This window comes from Suncus etruscus, chromosome 6 (genome assembly GCF_024139225.1).
Source record: "Suncus etruscus isolate mSunEtr1 chromosome 6, mSunEtr1.pri.cur, whole genome shotgun sequence".
Classification (NCBI taxonomy): domain Eukaryota; kingdom Metazoa; phylum Chordata; class Mammalia; order Eulipotyphla; family Soricidae; genus Suncus; species Suncus etruscus.
In genome coordinates, this window is record NC_064853.1 from 8079069 (window position 1) to 8094870 (window position 15802).

Sequence of the window (15802 nt, forward strand, 5' to 3'; positions counted from 1 at the left end):
AAGCCATGAGGTGAGATTACCCCAGAGAGGAAACACCTGGAGGGAAAAAGAATGGTGTGGGAGCTCTTCAGACTCAGTCTCAAGTCCCAAGCAAGTGTGTCATAGTGGGAACTCACACACTGGAATCATTGGTACTTTGGATCCTGTGAAAAATGTGGGCAAAAGGGGGACTTTAGGAGAAAGACAAAGAGTCAAGGTTAACATGATGGTTCTTTATTTGGTTTATTCAGACAGAGATAGAATAATGGTCTTCACATGGAAGATGTAGGCTCCAAAACTGAACTAGATAGCAGACCCCGATCTTTGATCTTTTCATTTCTGATCTTTGGACCTTCGAGTGTTCTGTTTGAGAACACTCACAACCTCAGGTATATACATCAAATGACAAAGTGTCTCAATAATACAGAAGTTACACTGGCTCTATGGACAATCCCTGAAGGTCCCATTATTCCCCAGTATAAATATCACCTTCAAGGGTGACATCTCTCTCTCGCCGTTGACCAACACATGATTCTCTCTTCAGCTAACAGGTCTGTTTCCATGTAATAGATACCTAGTTGCCCTTTGCTCTTGCTAAACTGGAGCAAAGAAATCATTTGAATCTGACAACTTCACTTGGGCACAGGTAAGAACTTGGGCTCACAGTTGTGGGAGATGCTCTTGACACAGCAAGTACAGGGCTTGGTGCTGAGAAAGATGGACCTGGGCTTTCCTATGTCTCTGAGAACATTCGTCATCTCTGCACAAAGGAGATCAAAGGACCTTTGATGGAGTTTTCCTGGAGAACTGTAACTCTCCAGAGGAGCCGGATATATCTCCAGCATTAAGTGAGGCAGATCTGCCAGGTGACTCACCACTTGGACTAGTGTGGCCATGGACACGCCGTTCCCATGGAGTTTCAGGACCCTAAGCTGGAAGCAGAGTTTCAGCCCAGGCAGGATTGCCTCGAGGTGAGAGTCCTGAAGCTCACACACCCCTAAGTCCAGGTCCTGCAGAGTGGCTGCACAGTTCTCCAGCAGTCCTCGCAGGGGGATTCTGAGAAGTCTCAGGCAAGTGCCACTCAGGTTCAATTTCTTCAGCTGATTAAGGTTTGGGCACTGGGACATTTGTGTCATGTCTTGTATGAGAAGTGTACACATCGTGACGGACAACAACTCCAACTGAGTCTTCAGGCACCTGGGGAGACAGAAACAGTCAAATCTGGTAAATGGTACAGGGAGATGGACCACAAGATAGGAGAATGCTCATTCACTAAGATCATGGACCAATAGATCCTCCTATAAAGGTCAGGCTGTAGGAGTTCAGTTTCATTTGAAGCTGAGTCCTTTAGCCTTCAAAGGTACTTTTGGTCAAATTCGTCAAATCTCAGGAATATTCTTTTCCTTGCAAGAGTATCACACATACCCAGAAAATGTACTAGGATGATGCAAAATATTGGCCTTTATGAAACCAATTTCTTCATAAAAACCATGACAATGAGTAAATCAAGTTGAGCATTATCAATTGTGATATAGGGGGATAAAAGAAAACATGTACAAGTGGGATTAGTTAAAAATGCACATCCTAGACAACCATGCTTATCAGTTGACACCCAATAACATATGGAGGTTGTATAGAGAAAGAAAACTTTGTAAGGGGCCGGGCGGTGGCGCTAAAGGTAAGGTGCCTGCCTTGCCTGCGCTAGCCTTGGATGGACCTCGGTTCGATCCCCCGGTGTCCCATATGGTCCCCCAAGCCAGGAGCAACTTCTGAGCGATTAGCCAGGAGTAACCCCTGAGCGTTACCGGGTGTGGCCCAAAAACCAAAAAAACAAACAAACAAACAGAAAACTTTGTAAAATATCACTTCAAACTAGAACAATTGCACAATGTTTATGGTGCTTTACTTAGACATGGCAAAACCAATGTTGAATCCCTTGTATCCCATACGGTTGATCAACCCCTGCTGGGAATGATCTGAGAGCAGAACCAGGAGTAGATCCTGAACTCTGATGCAATGATACCCAAAAGAAATAGCAAATAAAAGGAAGGAAAGAAAAATAACTAAAAACAGGAAAAGAAAAAAAGAAAGGAACAAAAAAGAATGAGGAAGAAAGGAAGGAGGGAAGGAAGGAAGGAAGGAAGGAAGGAAGGAAGGAAGGAAGGAAGGAAGGAAGGAAGGAAGGAAGGAAGGAAGGAAGGAAGGAAGGAAGGAGGGAGGGAGGGAGGGAGGGAAGGAAGGAAGGAAGGAAGGAAGGAAGGAAGGAAGGAAGGAAGGAAGGAAGGAAGAAAACTATTTAATAGAATAATAGAAGCTCTAAACTGAAGATGATAATGGGGTACAAGAAAACCCTGCAATATTGGACCAGTATCCTAAAATCTCCTGTGCCAATTTCAGTGACCACAAGCAAAAGTCACACTCAGTTGATTCCCAGAAAATCTTATATTTTTCTGGCTGGCCTCACCACCCAAATAGACACCATCCACAATCAAACTTCTTCCACATATCGTTATGTGACCAGACCTCATGCCACAGGCATTGCATTCAAGCCAGACTCACTGCTATTTCCAGTGAGGAACTCAGGTACTCAAAGGACATAGGATGGTTGTGTGTGTACCTGTCTTTATTTAGCTATTTTCTAGACTAACTTAGACCACTGATCTTGTGAGAGTCAGAAAGCATTATTCCTAAATAATTTTCTCAATGAAGACTACATAGCATCTATTTTAGAGGCTGCATCTCTTACCTAAGCACCTGTTCCATACGTCCTTTGAGGAAGGTGGCTGAGTCCAGATAGAGCTCCCGAAGGCTGTTCAGCAGAAGGAACTGCTTTGAAAACAGGGCCGCAAACTGATGCTGATCCTCCATGGTCTTTAAGGTGGTGCTGTAAGGTGGCTCTGTAGAGAAATTTAGTCTCTGCAGATTCCTCATCTGGCCAAGCATAGGAGCGAATGATACCAGGTTTGATATTTTCCAGCATAAATCAACCTCTATTTCTTGGACACAGGTGAGTTCGATGTCATTCAGGCAGATGACAAAGATGGGCATGTGCAGAAAAGTGATCTTCCTGCAGCACAGGTGAATTTCCTTGTGGTTCTTTGCCCAGTGAAGGATTCGAGCTTGGACTTTTGAGAGGGGACCGATGCCAACTGTCAGGTCTATGGCCACCTCCAAGAGTGCTGAGGTGTGCCCTTTTCTGAAGTTGCCCACAGGCATTGGTGGCTTGATTGCTTGGCCCCATTGAACAGGAATATCACACCATTTATTCCAGAATTGATCACCAGAAAGACAGAAATCCAGCACCTGAAGTTTGCACCTCCTGTTGGAAAAGGGATTGGGTAAGGATGGTGAGTTTCTATACTTGGAGCCACCTTCTGCTTTGGAGGAGGATCAGTTGTCCTCTCTGCTTCTCTTCTAATCCCCACATAAACTTTCACAACAGCTCTTTATACCCTCTGGTTCCTTGTCTGTCTTTTCTCCAAGCTTCCTTCCTGTCCTACCATCTTAATCTCTAATTCTAAGTGTTTATGGGGAGCAGGACCATAGCTTCTTTTAGACATGGCTCCCTCAGGTAGACAACACTTCTGGGAGGTGTCTCCAGCATAAACTCATCACAGCACAGCACACTTGGAGTTTCCTCTTGGTGTCTATTTACTGGCTCTCCTCTCACTGACCTGACCAACTTTCCCAGAATCTTACCTGGGCCAAACTTCCTGAGCAAGCAGCAGGTCAAGTCCATCCAACACTGCTTCCAAACTCTTCATACAGGGAATCATTTTATCTAACAGTATCCCCAGTGGGAGAGTGGGAAAGGGCCACACCTGGCCAATGGCCTTCAGTGTGTCTGTGCATCCAAAATGGAAGGCATCCAGGAAGAGCTGAGGGAATAGCTCTGTGGGAAGAAATTCCAGAGCACTGATAGCTGCGTTTTGCTGCTTCAATAAGGCCTGTCTTGCCAGGTCCAGGAGACTCTTCAGTCCTTTTCTTTCCCTAGGGAATACCTGTGGAAAGAGCCATATAACAAGTTATCCTTTCCTTTACCTTCTTTGTCTAGTTTGCAGTTGCTGAGAATGCAGACCAGAGCTGCACACATGCCAAGCTTGTGCTTTAGCACTGTCTAGCGTAATAAGTCTAATGCTAATATTACATTAACAAAATATGGGCGTGGTTTTAGACTGAGAGAAAAATGCACCTTTTGTTACTTTTTGGGGGGAAGCACATCCCAGAGGGCTCAGGCTTACTCTTAAATCTTTCATTAGGAATCATACCTTGTCAACTTAGGGGCCATATGGAATACTGGGAATGGAACCTAGGTTGACTACTTGCCAGGAATGCATTCTACCTGTTATACTATTGCTTAGCCCAAGAAATTTTGCATTCTAAAGAGAGATTGGACCCTAAACATATTCTTGAACATCAGTAAACTTTGGAAAAAAGAAATTATACCATAAAAACATAATATCATTTTCAAATATCTATACTATCAAACTAAAAATTCAGAGCAGAGAGACAGGAATTAGAATTCCAAGCAGTGGGCCTGGAGAGATAGCACAGCGGCATTTGCCTTGCAAGCAGCCAATCCAGGACCTACGCTGGTTGGTTCGAATCCCAGTGTCCCATATGGTCCCCCGTGCCTGCCAGGAGCTATTTCTGAGCAGACAGCCAGGAGTAACCCCTGAGCAATGCCAGGTATGGCCCAAAAAAAACAAAACAAAACAAACAAAAAAAGAATTCCAAACAGTAACATTGCTTACATTTACAATGTCCTAAAGGCCGGAGCAATAGTGCATTGATAAGGTATTTGCCTTATAATGTGGTAGACACATATTTAATCCCCTTTATCTCATATGGTTCCGCCAGCCTCATAGGGGTCATTTCTGACCAAGTCAGAAGTAACCTTGAGATCTTCCTGTTGTGTTCTTTGTATATTCTTCTTTGTATAGATATATATATATGCATTATAAATATATGCACTTAAAATGATATAACCCAGAAATATAACCCAAAAAGCAAATAATACATTTGGGGTCAATACAAGACAACCCTTGGAGCCAAAACAAAAATCTAAATTTTGTTCTCTGTAAATAATTATTAAGAAAAATTATCAATGCCTCTAATGTGTTGGCTACCTTCAAAACTGGTGCCCATGAGGAACCTGTGTCATTATCATCTCCATTAAGTACTTACCATGTCAGACATGCTGGGTATGCCTTAGACCTCCTGAAGATCCTGTAGCAAGACTCCTGGATGGTAAGATACTGCATTTCTTCTTTGGTGCCTGAAGCTTTTATAGGGTTGGCTCTAGTGCTTACCTCTAAAAGAGCAACAGGAGAATAGGGTGGTTCCCGGAATCCCAATAAACCCTCCAATAGGAAAACAGGAGAAAAGGGTGGGTCTCTGATTCCCAATTAACACCTCCAATAAAAAAAAATACGAAGAATAGGGTGGGGACCTGAATCCAATAGATCATTAGGTTACATTTGTTCCTTTGACTAGATTACTTGATTGGATCATATGTCATTCAGCAAAGAAAGGAAATAAAGAGGGACAATCCATGTCCTTTTACTCTGTTATTACTTATAATTAAAGAAATGGAGGAGGGTCTGGAGAGACACTACAATTGCCAAGGCATTTGTCTTGATGCAGCTGGTTTGAGGATAACCACGAGCCTCCTTTTTTTTTTTTTTATTGAGCTTCTCCAAGAGTGATTTCTGAGCACAGAGTTAGGAATAACCCCCAAGTCCTTCCAGGAGTGGCTCCATACGAACAAAAAGATCGAGATTTGCACCATAAGTCAGTCATAGTCCCGAGGGGGAAAGAAGAGTTCTTTAGGTTTTGATATGATCCAAGAAAACATGTTCCACTGTTGAAATTGCTTCACAGGAAATATCATTTGCAAGTAATCAAAATGCATAACCAAATGAATTATAAAATTGTGGAATAATGGGGCCGGTGAGGTGGCGCTAGAGGTAAGGTGTCTGCTTGCAAGCGCTAGCCAAGGAAGGATCGTGGCCTGATCCCCCGGTGTCCCATATGGTCCCCCCAACCCAGGAGCAATTTCTGAGCGCTTAGTCAGGAGTAACCCCTGAGCAGCAAAGGGGTATGGCCGAAAAAACAAAAAACAAAAAATTGTGGAATAATAGCTCATGACCCCATTGATAATTGGTGAGGATCCACCATTGAGAAGGTGGTTGGATACTAGGCATATGGAAAGGTTTCTCTGAAGTAGAACTGATCAAAGTCCTTGAGATTTAAAAAATTGGAATGAGGGGCCGGGAAGGTGGCGCTAGAGGTAAGGTGTCTGCCTTGCAAGCGCTAGCGTAGGACGGACTGTGGTTCGATCCCCCAGTGTCCCATATGGTCCCCCCAAGCCAGGAGCGATTTCTGAGCGCATAGCCAGGAGTAACCCCTGAGTGTCAAACGGGTATGGCCCCAAAAACAAACAAACAACAACAACAACAACAACAAAAATTGGAATGGGGCCAGCGAGATAGCATGGAGGTAAGGTATTTGCCTTCCATGCAGGACAGTGGTTAGAATCCGGGTATCCCATATGGTTCCCCGTGCCTGCCAGGGGCGATTTCTGAGCGTAGAGTCAGAAATAACCCCTGAGCACTGCCGGTTGTGACCCAAAAACCAAAAACCAAAAACCAAAAACCAAAAAAAAAAAAAAAAAAGAATGGGAATGAGAAGGGCAGGGTTGTATTTTCCTAATGTAGACCAGTAGAAGGCTGAAAATTTGGTTAGATGATCTTTTTGTGAGGAAAAGGGAGTGATTTAAGAATGTCTATGTGTAGAGGAGAGAAATTAAAAGTAGTTTGACCAAGGAAGTCATTCTTCTGTGAAGTATGCTCCTGGAAATAAACTTACTGGTTCTCAGAGGTTATAACAGCCCCATTTCTATCACAGGACCCAATGTGGTCTTCTGAGCCTTCCAAGAATGAGCTCATAAACAGGTATAAGTCCTGATCTGAGTTGTATTCCACTAATTGTTGTTTGTTTCTTTGTTTTTTGGCCACACCCAGTGAAACTCAGGGGTTATTTCTGGCCATGCACTCAGAAATTATTTCTGGTTTGGGGGACTATATGGAACAGTGAGGGATCGAACCTTGGTATGTCCTAAGCCAGCTGTGTGTTAGGCAAATGACCTACTGCTGTACCACGGCTCCGGCCCCTCCACTAAAATTTTTAAATAAAACGAGTAAAATTTGATGGAACTTGGATAAGCAAATATAATATCAGACATTAAAAAAAAATAACAGGGCATGGGGCTGAAGAGATAGCACAGCTGTAGGGCATTTGCCTTGCATGTGACTGACTGGGAGGGACTCAGTTCAATTCCTAGTCTCTCATATGGTCCCACAGCCTGCCAGGGATTTCTGAATGCAGAATTGAGTGATCCCTGAGATGCACTGGGTTTGTCCCCAAAGCCAATTAAACAATCAATAAAATAAAAAAAATAAAGTTTAAAAAAACAAATAAGGGGCTGGAGAGATAGCATGGAGGTAAGGCATTTGCCTTTCATGCAGAAGGTCAGTGGTTCAAATCCTAGCATCCCATATGGTCCCCTGAGCCTGCCAGGAGCAATTTCTGGGCATAGAGCCAGGAGTAACTCCTGAGCACGACCGGGTGTGACCCAAAAACCAAAAAAATAAAAAAGTAAATAAATAAATAATAAATAAATAAAAACAAAGTATGGGGTTCATGTTCTGCCAGGTTCCTTAATTCAGTGCTCTCTCGATAGCCCCAAAAGCACAATTATTTATGAGGAGATAGAAAGTTCCCCTCCATCCTTCTCTAGAAAAGATGTGGTTTTCTCCTTGGATGATGAGACTAGCTTAGTAACAGGCTGGAGAAAGTTCTCACTCAGACCATGCAGCCTACAATAATCAATGATGAAGGAGCCATTTCTAAGTCAGTAAGTTTAGAGGGCAGAAACTGTAGGTTATTGAAGACCAGAAACACAGAACAAGCTGTGGGTTTCCATATATATATGGATATATTCTGACACCAGGAGACCTTTCATTGAAAGATGTGCTTTATCCCAGAGAGGAGGTGTCTCAGATATTCAGTGCTCCATCCACATCCCATCTCCATTATTTACTTAGTATCATCTAAGATTGAGATAATCCTAAAATGTGGCCCATAAACATTTTTCCCTGCATTTTTCACAAATGCACATTTCACCAACCTGAGACACTAATTGAAATCAATGCAACATCTCAGCACTCTTTTATTTCTTCACCTGGGAAGAAGATTTACACAACACTATCTTTAGTAACCATAAAAGAAAATCTCCTTTTCACTTCCTGTTGAGTATGGTCACTAAATACTATACTTACAGCCTTTCTCTTGAATTCATAAGCACTATTTGTTTAGCATTTGCCACTTTCAGGGTTCTCTTGCACTTTGTGCCAAAGTGAGCACCAAGCCTTTTATATGTTCACAATATAAAGTAAGAATATCTTCAGTTTAAGAATTCTCAATAAAGTCCAGCTCAGGGAAGAAAGTTTTTTTTATTTAATTTATTTAAAGAAAATGCATTACATAGTGGACATAACATAATAATACTTTTTAGGAAGACCAAAAGCAACATGTTTTCTTAAAAAAAAAAAAGAAAGAAAGTTGAAAGAAAAACTAAAGATATGGAATAAAAAGGAAAGACTATTTTTGAAAACTATTGATCACAATGAGTTCATTGAAGCACCATCAGAAAGCTTAGTAAGCTCTTTATTTTTTAAAAAAAGGATAACAGTGAAATAAAATACAGCAATAACGGTGTGGGAGTGGCAATTGTTGTTGTTTGCATAGGCCCAGCAAAATATGGGTAAAATGAAAAATAAAAAGCCTTGTCCTAAATACAAAGAGACCTTATCCCTGAAGTTCTCTGGCATACGATCCACTCTGGCCTACAGGCATACTAGGTTGTCCAACCCCTGAGTCATTCTCTGTGGCAAAATTTTTTCACACATTAGCTGTTGTTGTTGTTTGGTTTCTGTAGTTAGAGATTCTGGTTTCTGTGCCAGAAGGATTCTGGTTTCTGTGTTTCCTCGAAGTCAAGATTTGGAGAGTCCTCCAGTTTCACCTCACCATCAGATGCGAAGTGTCCTGCCCTGCAAGCAAGTTGCTGCTGTTGCTGAGTCATCTGGGTGTCAAGGGAACACTCCTTGGAGTAAAGTCAATGCTAGGGTAGCGTCAGGGTCTTCCCTGGTAGAGGTTTGCGTCCTGGTGATGTTGTAGACAATTGTAGTCATTAGGGAAGAAAGCTTGACTTAAAGAGTGATGAGTTGATAGATTAGAAAAGGGTCTACTAGGGTGATAAGTTGGAAATGATGGGTCTGGACAGAACTAGGTGCTGAAAGTGGAGAAACTAACAAGCAAGGCGCATTTACATTATCAAAAGTGCAAAACATAGTATCAAAAACAAAATGGTGGGAAGAGAGGCAATGAGAGAGAAAGAGTAGGCAGGGTGGATAGTGGGGGCTGGGAAAGAAAAGGGATCAGGGATAAAAGCACTGGTAAGAGATATTGTACATCTTATGACTGATTTCCAACAATAAACATTTTGTAACCACATTTTTAAATGAAGTAACTATATATAAGAGTGATGATAGGAGCTGAGAGATAGCATGGAGGTGGGGCATTTGCCTTACATGCAGAAGGACCGTGGTTGAGTCCCGGTATCCCATATGGTCCCCTGAGCCTGCCAGGAGTGATTTCTGAGCTCATAGCTGGGAGTAAACCCTGAGCACTGCCGGGTGTGACCCCAAAATCAAAAAATAAAAATAAAAAAGAGTGATGATAGTACATATATTAGAAGTAAGATAAAAATATTCTCCATATGGGGCCGGGTAGGTGGCGCTGGAGGTAAGGTGTCTGTCTTGCAAGCGCTAGCCAAGGAAGGACCACGGTTCGATCCCCAGGCGTCCCATATGGTCCCCCCAAGCCAGGGGCGATTTCTGAGCACATAGCCAGGAGTAACCCCTGAGCATCAAACGGGTGTGGCCCCCCCAAAAAAAATTCTCCATATGAGCCTGAGAGATGACACAACAGTGGAGCATTTGCCTTGTATGCGACCGACCCAGGAGGGACCCGGCTCAATTCCAGCATCCCATGTGATTCCCCTGACCAGGCAGGGGCAATTTCTAAGTGCAGAGCCAGGAGTAACTCTCAAACAATGCCGGGTGTGGCCCAAATACCTATCAATCAATCAATTAATCAATAATTTGGAAAAATATTCTCCATGATTTTTTTATACTATGCCAACCAATGCCCAACAAGGCTTATTTATATACTAATGATTCTCAGGCTACCATTTATTCTTGTTATTTCTTGTTATTTTGGGCCACACATGAAAGTGCTCAGGATTGATTCCTAGCTCTGTGCTCAGAGAGAAGTGGCAGGGCTCATGTCCCTTTGAGGTTCTGGGGGACAGACCTAGATCAACTGCACGCAAGAATCAGAATACCTATTCAGTATAACTAACTTATACTAATTTCATAAAAATGTATGTATGCGGGCCAGAGAGAGAACATGGAGGTAAGGCGTTTGCCTTGCATGCAAAAGGTGAGTGGTTTTAATCCCAGCATCCCATGTGGTCCCCTGAGCCTGCCAGAAGTGATTTCTGAACACAGAGCCAGGAGTAACCCCTGAGCACAGCCGGATGTAACCCAAAAACCAAAAAATAAAAAAAATGTATGTATGCCATGATAGGAAGAAGACAGATGCAAACCAGCAGGATATCATGATGTGTTCCATTTAAACCTTTTAAAGAACTTTATTCTGAAGGGGCAGGGGAAATACTCAGCACATTTCCTGCTAATAGATTCCATATGTGAGAGACCACATGTCTTTCACGTGGGGATAAAAATATTGAACACCTCCCGGAGAGATAGCACAGCGGCGTTTGCCTTGCAAGCAGCCGATCCAGGACCAAAGGTGGTTGGTTCGAATCCCGGTGTCCCATATGGTCCCCCGTGCCTGCCAGGAGCTACTTCTGAGCAGACAGCCAGGAGTAACCCCTGAACACCGCCGGGTGTGGCCCAAAAACCAAAAAAAAAAAAAAAAATATATATATATATATTGAATGCCCAAATAAAATGAAGGGGACCAAAGTGATAGTATTGTAAGTCAGAAGATTGCTTTGCATATTATAGACCTGGGAGATTTCCAGTATCTCAAGAGTGATTACTGAATGCCAATCCAGGAGTGATTTCAGCATCATGATGTGGCCCAAAATTCAAAAAGAACAGCCAATCAATGGCTATAAATAAAAGGATTGTTTCTCAGCATTTTTGAACTGGGAAGTTCATCTATTCCTGATCAATGCTCTTGGTGCTCCTGTTTCTCAATCCTTGAGGCCAGGCAATGAATAATCATTATTTTACCCTGAGTCTTGGACAACACCCAGCTGGCAATAAGTTCTACCTGTAGGATTAATTATTCCCTAGCTGCAAATGGTCATGTTGGGAGTCTTCCACTTCTAGAATATACATGTCTTCTTGGGAGACATTGGTTGGTTTGGGCACCAAACCCAGTGGTGCTCCAAGGTTACACCTGACTCTGCACTCATAGATTGCTCCTTGGAATGCTCAGGGGATGAATTATATGGAATGCTGAGGATTGTACCCAGATAAATCCTGTGCAAGGCAAGCACAGGGTTGTTGTTGCTGTACTAGATCTCTGGCCCTAGTACACAATCCATATTGTAAACATTCTTTAAGACTTTGTCTTTAAAAATAATGACTTTGGGGGCCGGGAAGGTGGCGCTAGAGGTAAGGTGTCTGCCTTGCAAGCGCTAGCGTAGGACGGACCGCGGTTCGATCCCCGGTGTCCCATATGGTCCCCCCAAGCCAGGGGCGATTTCTGAGTGCATAGCCAGGAGTAACCCCTGAGCGTCAAATGGGTGTGGCCCAAAAACCAAAAAAAAAAAAAAAATAATGACTTTGTTTTTGGAGCTCAGAGTTGGATCCTCAAAGGCTCACAAGAAATACTTGTGTGGCTCCAATGACAACCATTTCATAGTACACCTATATACCCAAATATGAAACAAATATGAATGTTCTATGCAGTGTAGTAAGGACTTTACTCAGGAAATTTGGAGTATTTATTTCTATACTGTCCCCCTCAAAATTCTACATACTCCTCACAGATGTATGCTCATGTGGCCATAGTCTTCAAATATGCTGTGACAACATCCCTTAGAGTCAGGCACTGTTTGTGTCATAAAACCTAAACTTTTCACAGATGACGAGGCAGACCTAGTCTTGAGGGTTTTATCTGGACAACCAGAAGGAATTCTTGTTTCCAGGACCCTGCCAGTGCTCTCCAAAAGTAGATCATAGAAATTATTTTATACCCCATTAAAATCAAACAAATAAAAGGGAGGAATCCCCTTAGAACTACCATCATGTATGAGAGGTGAACATGGTGTGAGAGTGAAGAAGAACTTCATTAGCAAATGGTCCAGCATCATGGAAACTCCCACAGCTGGTTTCATCAGTACCTGGGTTCTTAAGGGCGTAGGCAGCAAGCAGGTAACAACACCATGAAAGAAAAGACAGTTCTCCATTGAGATCCTTTCATTTGTTTTATTTCATTTTCTGCAGTAACACGGTTAGAATTCAGGGCTCCTATGTGAACATGTGCTATATTGCTAAGACACATTCCCAAAGTCCCTGGTTCTTTGAATTTCAAAACATCACTTAAAATATCTACATCAGGGGCCGGGCGGTGGCGCTGGAGGTAAGGTGCCTGCCTTGCCTGCGCTAGCCTAGGACGGACCGGGGTTCGATCCCCAGGCGTACCATATGGTCCCCCAAGAAGCCAGGAGCAACTTCTGAGCACATAGCCAGGAGTAACCCCTGAGCGTCACAGGGTGTGGCCCAAAAACCAAAAAAAAAAAAAAAAAATCTACATCAGGGGCCGGAGAGGTGTCTGCCTTGCAAGCGCTAGCCAAGGAAAAATCGCACCTCAGTTCGATTCTCCCGACCAGCCAAGACATTATCGCAGCAGATGTATAGCTTGAGGTCTTCCTGGAATCCTCCCACGTTGGCCCGTTGAATATGAACTCGGTGGACAGGCTAAAGAAATTGGGGATCGTCAGGGTGGTCAGGATTCCAGATGCTGAGAAAATGGAAGAAGCCAAGAGGCAGAAATGAGTCTTCAGAGACCAGGCTCTGCTGTTTACTTAAATTCAGGTAACATATTATTAAGTGGATGGAGAAGAAATCAGAGTCTCTCTGTAATCTTGGCAGTAGCTTTTCCAATCTCAGTGTTCATATCCTCACTCCGAATGAAAATTCTGAAGGAACACTGAGACATAGAAGTTCTCTGACCTTTTTTGCAGGTTAGCACATGGAGGAAAGTTTTGAGCTGCTGTCAGATGTCTGATCTGTCCGAGAGAAAAAGAAGGTTGCAGAAGGTTGAGAATGTGGGAAAGGGTAGCTGAAATAATGGAAATAGGGATAGATGGAGAATTGGGATGAGAGCATTGGCCTTTAGGAATGTGGATTGATCCATAGATCCGTGAATGGCCATTGAGTCTTTGGAGAAGGAAATAAAAGAAATGGTTAAGCATCAGTCCTATTGGGTTATTTGTCTTGAAAAATCAAATGACTAGAATCAGAAATTTAGTAATACTGGGACACATTTCTAGTAAGTATAAGCAAGGAAAGCCCAAATTAGTGGTTGAGAAGAGAAAGTAGGCAGTGGAGATAGCCCAAACATGGTCTGAGGAAGAAGGGGGTGGTTTGGCACTGGCTGATGCTCAGGGCCACCAGGGCTCCACCTAATGGTGCTGAAGAAGAGAGTGTATGTGATGCCAGGGCTCTAAAGTGCCACACGGGGACCAAACTTGAGGTCTCATGCATGCAAAGCAAGCGCTGGCCGCTGAGCTATCTCCCTGGCCACCTTTTTCTCTTCTCAACCCATAATCTTGAACCCGGAGCAGCTTGTTGCACAAGTAAAACTGGAGGCCCCCAGGTATCCTGAGCACTGCTCGGGAGTCCTTTCCCACAAAAAAACAAATGATGCAGGGGCAGCTCTAGAAGGTTTGTAGAAATAATCTGTTTTACTGAGACTACAGTGAAGTGGTTTTGACTGTGACCACATTTACAATCTGGTGAAATTGCATCTCTGTCAGGTCTTGCTCACTACATTGGCAAACAGGGACTTTGGGCCTTGTTCAGAAGATATGGGTAGTGAGGACTCACTCCCTGTTGGCTGTTTTCAGGCCTCAGATCTGGGAACCCAAACATGACCCGTATATACTCCTTTGGTATTTGTGATTTATGAAAGTTCCTCTTTGAAATTTATATTTTTATTCAACATTTAAAAATGAAACAAAAATCTAGCATGTGTTTGAGTGTTGGGGAGGTTTACTTTCAAAAGGAAATTACGTATAAATTGGAGTCCCAGTAATTCACTTTCAGAACATTTCTTCTGGACAAGAGAATTGACCAAGAAATTTGAATACAATTGAATGCTTTTAGACTAACTTGGAAGCCAGAACGCTACCCCAAGTATCCAGATTGAAATCAGTAGGAATTAGGAAATGCTGTGTATTTATATGTGTGTATTTTTTGGTAAAGAAAGTTGGTTGCAACTAAATATTTACCAATGGGTCCAGAGAGATGGCATGGAGGTAGGGTGTTTGCCTTGCATGCAGAAAATGGTGGTTTTAATCCCGGCATCCCATATGGTCCCCAAGCCTGCCTGGAGCGATTTCTGAGCATAGAGCCAGGAGTAACCTCTGAGCACTGCCAGGTGTGACCCAAAAATCAAATAAATAAATAAATATTTATCAATGTGTGCTAAGCATATTTTAATGAAAAATGACTTGTATTTGCAGATATTATCAGGCACATTAAATTGTATCAGCTAAAATTTTAAAAAAAGTACCATGCTTTATTTTGGGTGCGCCACATCTGCCACAATATTACATAGTCTTATGTGCAGTGTTAGGTAAGACCAAAACTAGAAAACCCAACTGTAAAATAAAGCTAACATGGAATAAAACCAAACAAGAGAGGCAGAAGCGGGGCCAGTGAGGTGGCGCTAAAGGTAAGGTGTCTGCCTTGCAAGCACTAGCCAAGGAAGGACCACGATTCAATCCTCCGGCATCCCATATGGTCCCGCCAAACCAGGGGCAATTTCTGAGCACTTAGGCAGGAGCATCAAATGGGTGTGGCCCAAAAAACCAAAAAAAATATCCTTGGGGCCTGAGAGATAGCATGGAGGTAAGGTGTTTGCCTTGCATGCAGAAGGTCACTGGTTTGAATCCCTGCACCCATATGGTCCCCCGAGCCTGCCAGGAGTGATTTCTGAGCATAAAGCCAAGAGTAACCCCTGAGTGCTGCCGGGTGTGACCCAAAAGAGAGAGGGGGGGGGGGCAGAAGCAACAATAAAACAGAAACGGTGTGTGCCTACCCCAGAGTAGTGCTGAGCTCAATATTAGGCATCAAATATAGTTCTTTGAGCAGCCTCAGGAGTAGTTCCTAGAGCACTGACTGTGGTGTCAGCCCCCACAAATACAAACAATATCAATGTTCTGTGGTGTTATAGAAATGCACCAATATTAGACAGGATGTGTTTGTCGCGCATCAGACACATGCTCAGAAGGCCATGGACTACAATTTTTGTGCATTTAGAGCCCACTTCCAGCACAGGTTTTGCCTTATGCAATAAAGTCTGTGTCTGCACAAAAGACGAAACCAGACTCTGTGACCAACTGGAAAAGCACGAGGCTTTTCCAGTTCCACCCTCTGAGCCACAATGGTGACTCTGTGAGAACACTCTCATGGAGTCTATTCAATGTGTCTTA

General features: G+C 43.1%; 1 protein-coding gene across 1 annotated transcript; it reads right to left on the bottom strand.

The window, feature by feature from the left end:
- Positions 1–611: 611 nt before the first annotated feature.
- On the bottom strand, positions 612–14237 carry LOC126011631 (PRAME family member 7-like). Its single transcript, XM_049775448.1, has 6 exons — positions 14193–14237; positions 12951–13061; positions 10061–10080; positions 3679–3948; positions 2726–3298; positions 612–1176 (listed from the first exon to the last, which is right to left on the bottom strand). The coding sequence occupies exons 1-6, from the start codon at positions 14235–14237 to the stop codon at positions 612–614; spliced, it is 1584 nt and encodes a 527-aa protein (XP_049631405.1).
- Between the last annotated feature and the right edge of the window lie 1565 nt (positions 14238–15802).

Excerpts from the sequence above, each read along its gene's own strand:
- LOC126011631 (XM_049775448.1), bottom strand. The coding sequence starts at position 14,237 with ATGTTTGGGTTCCCAGATCTGAGGCCTGAAAACAGCCAACAGGGA. Across the intron at positions 10,081-12,950 it reads GTCGGGAGAATCGAACTGAG|TTGAGCCGGGTCCCTCCTGG; the intron begins GTGCGATTTTTC and ends GGGATGCTGGAA. Across the intron at positions 1,177-2,725 it reads CGTATGGAACAGGTGCTTAG|GTGCCTGAAGACTCAGTTGG; the intron begins GTAAGAGATGCA and ends CTGTCTCCCCAG.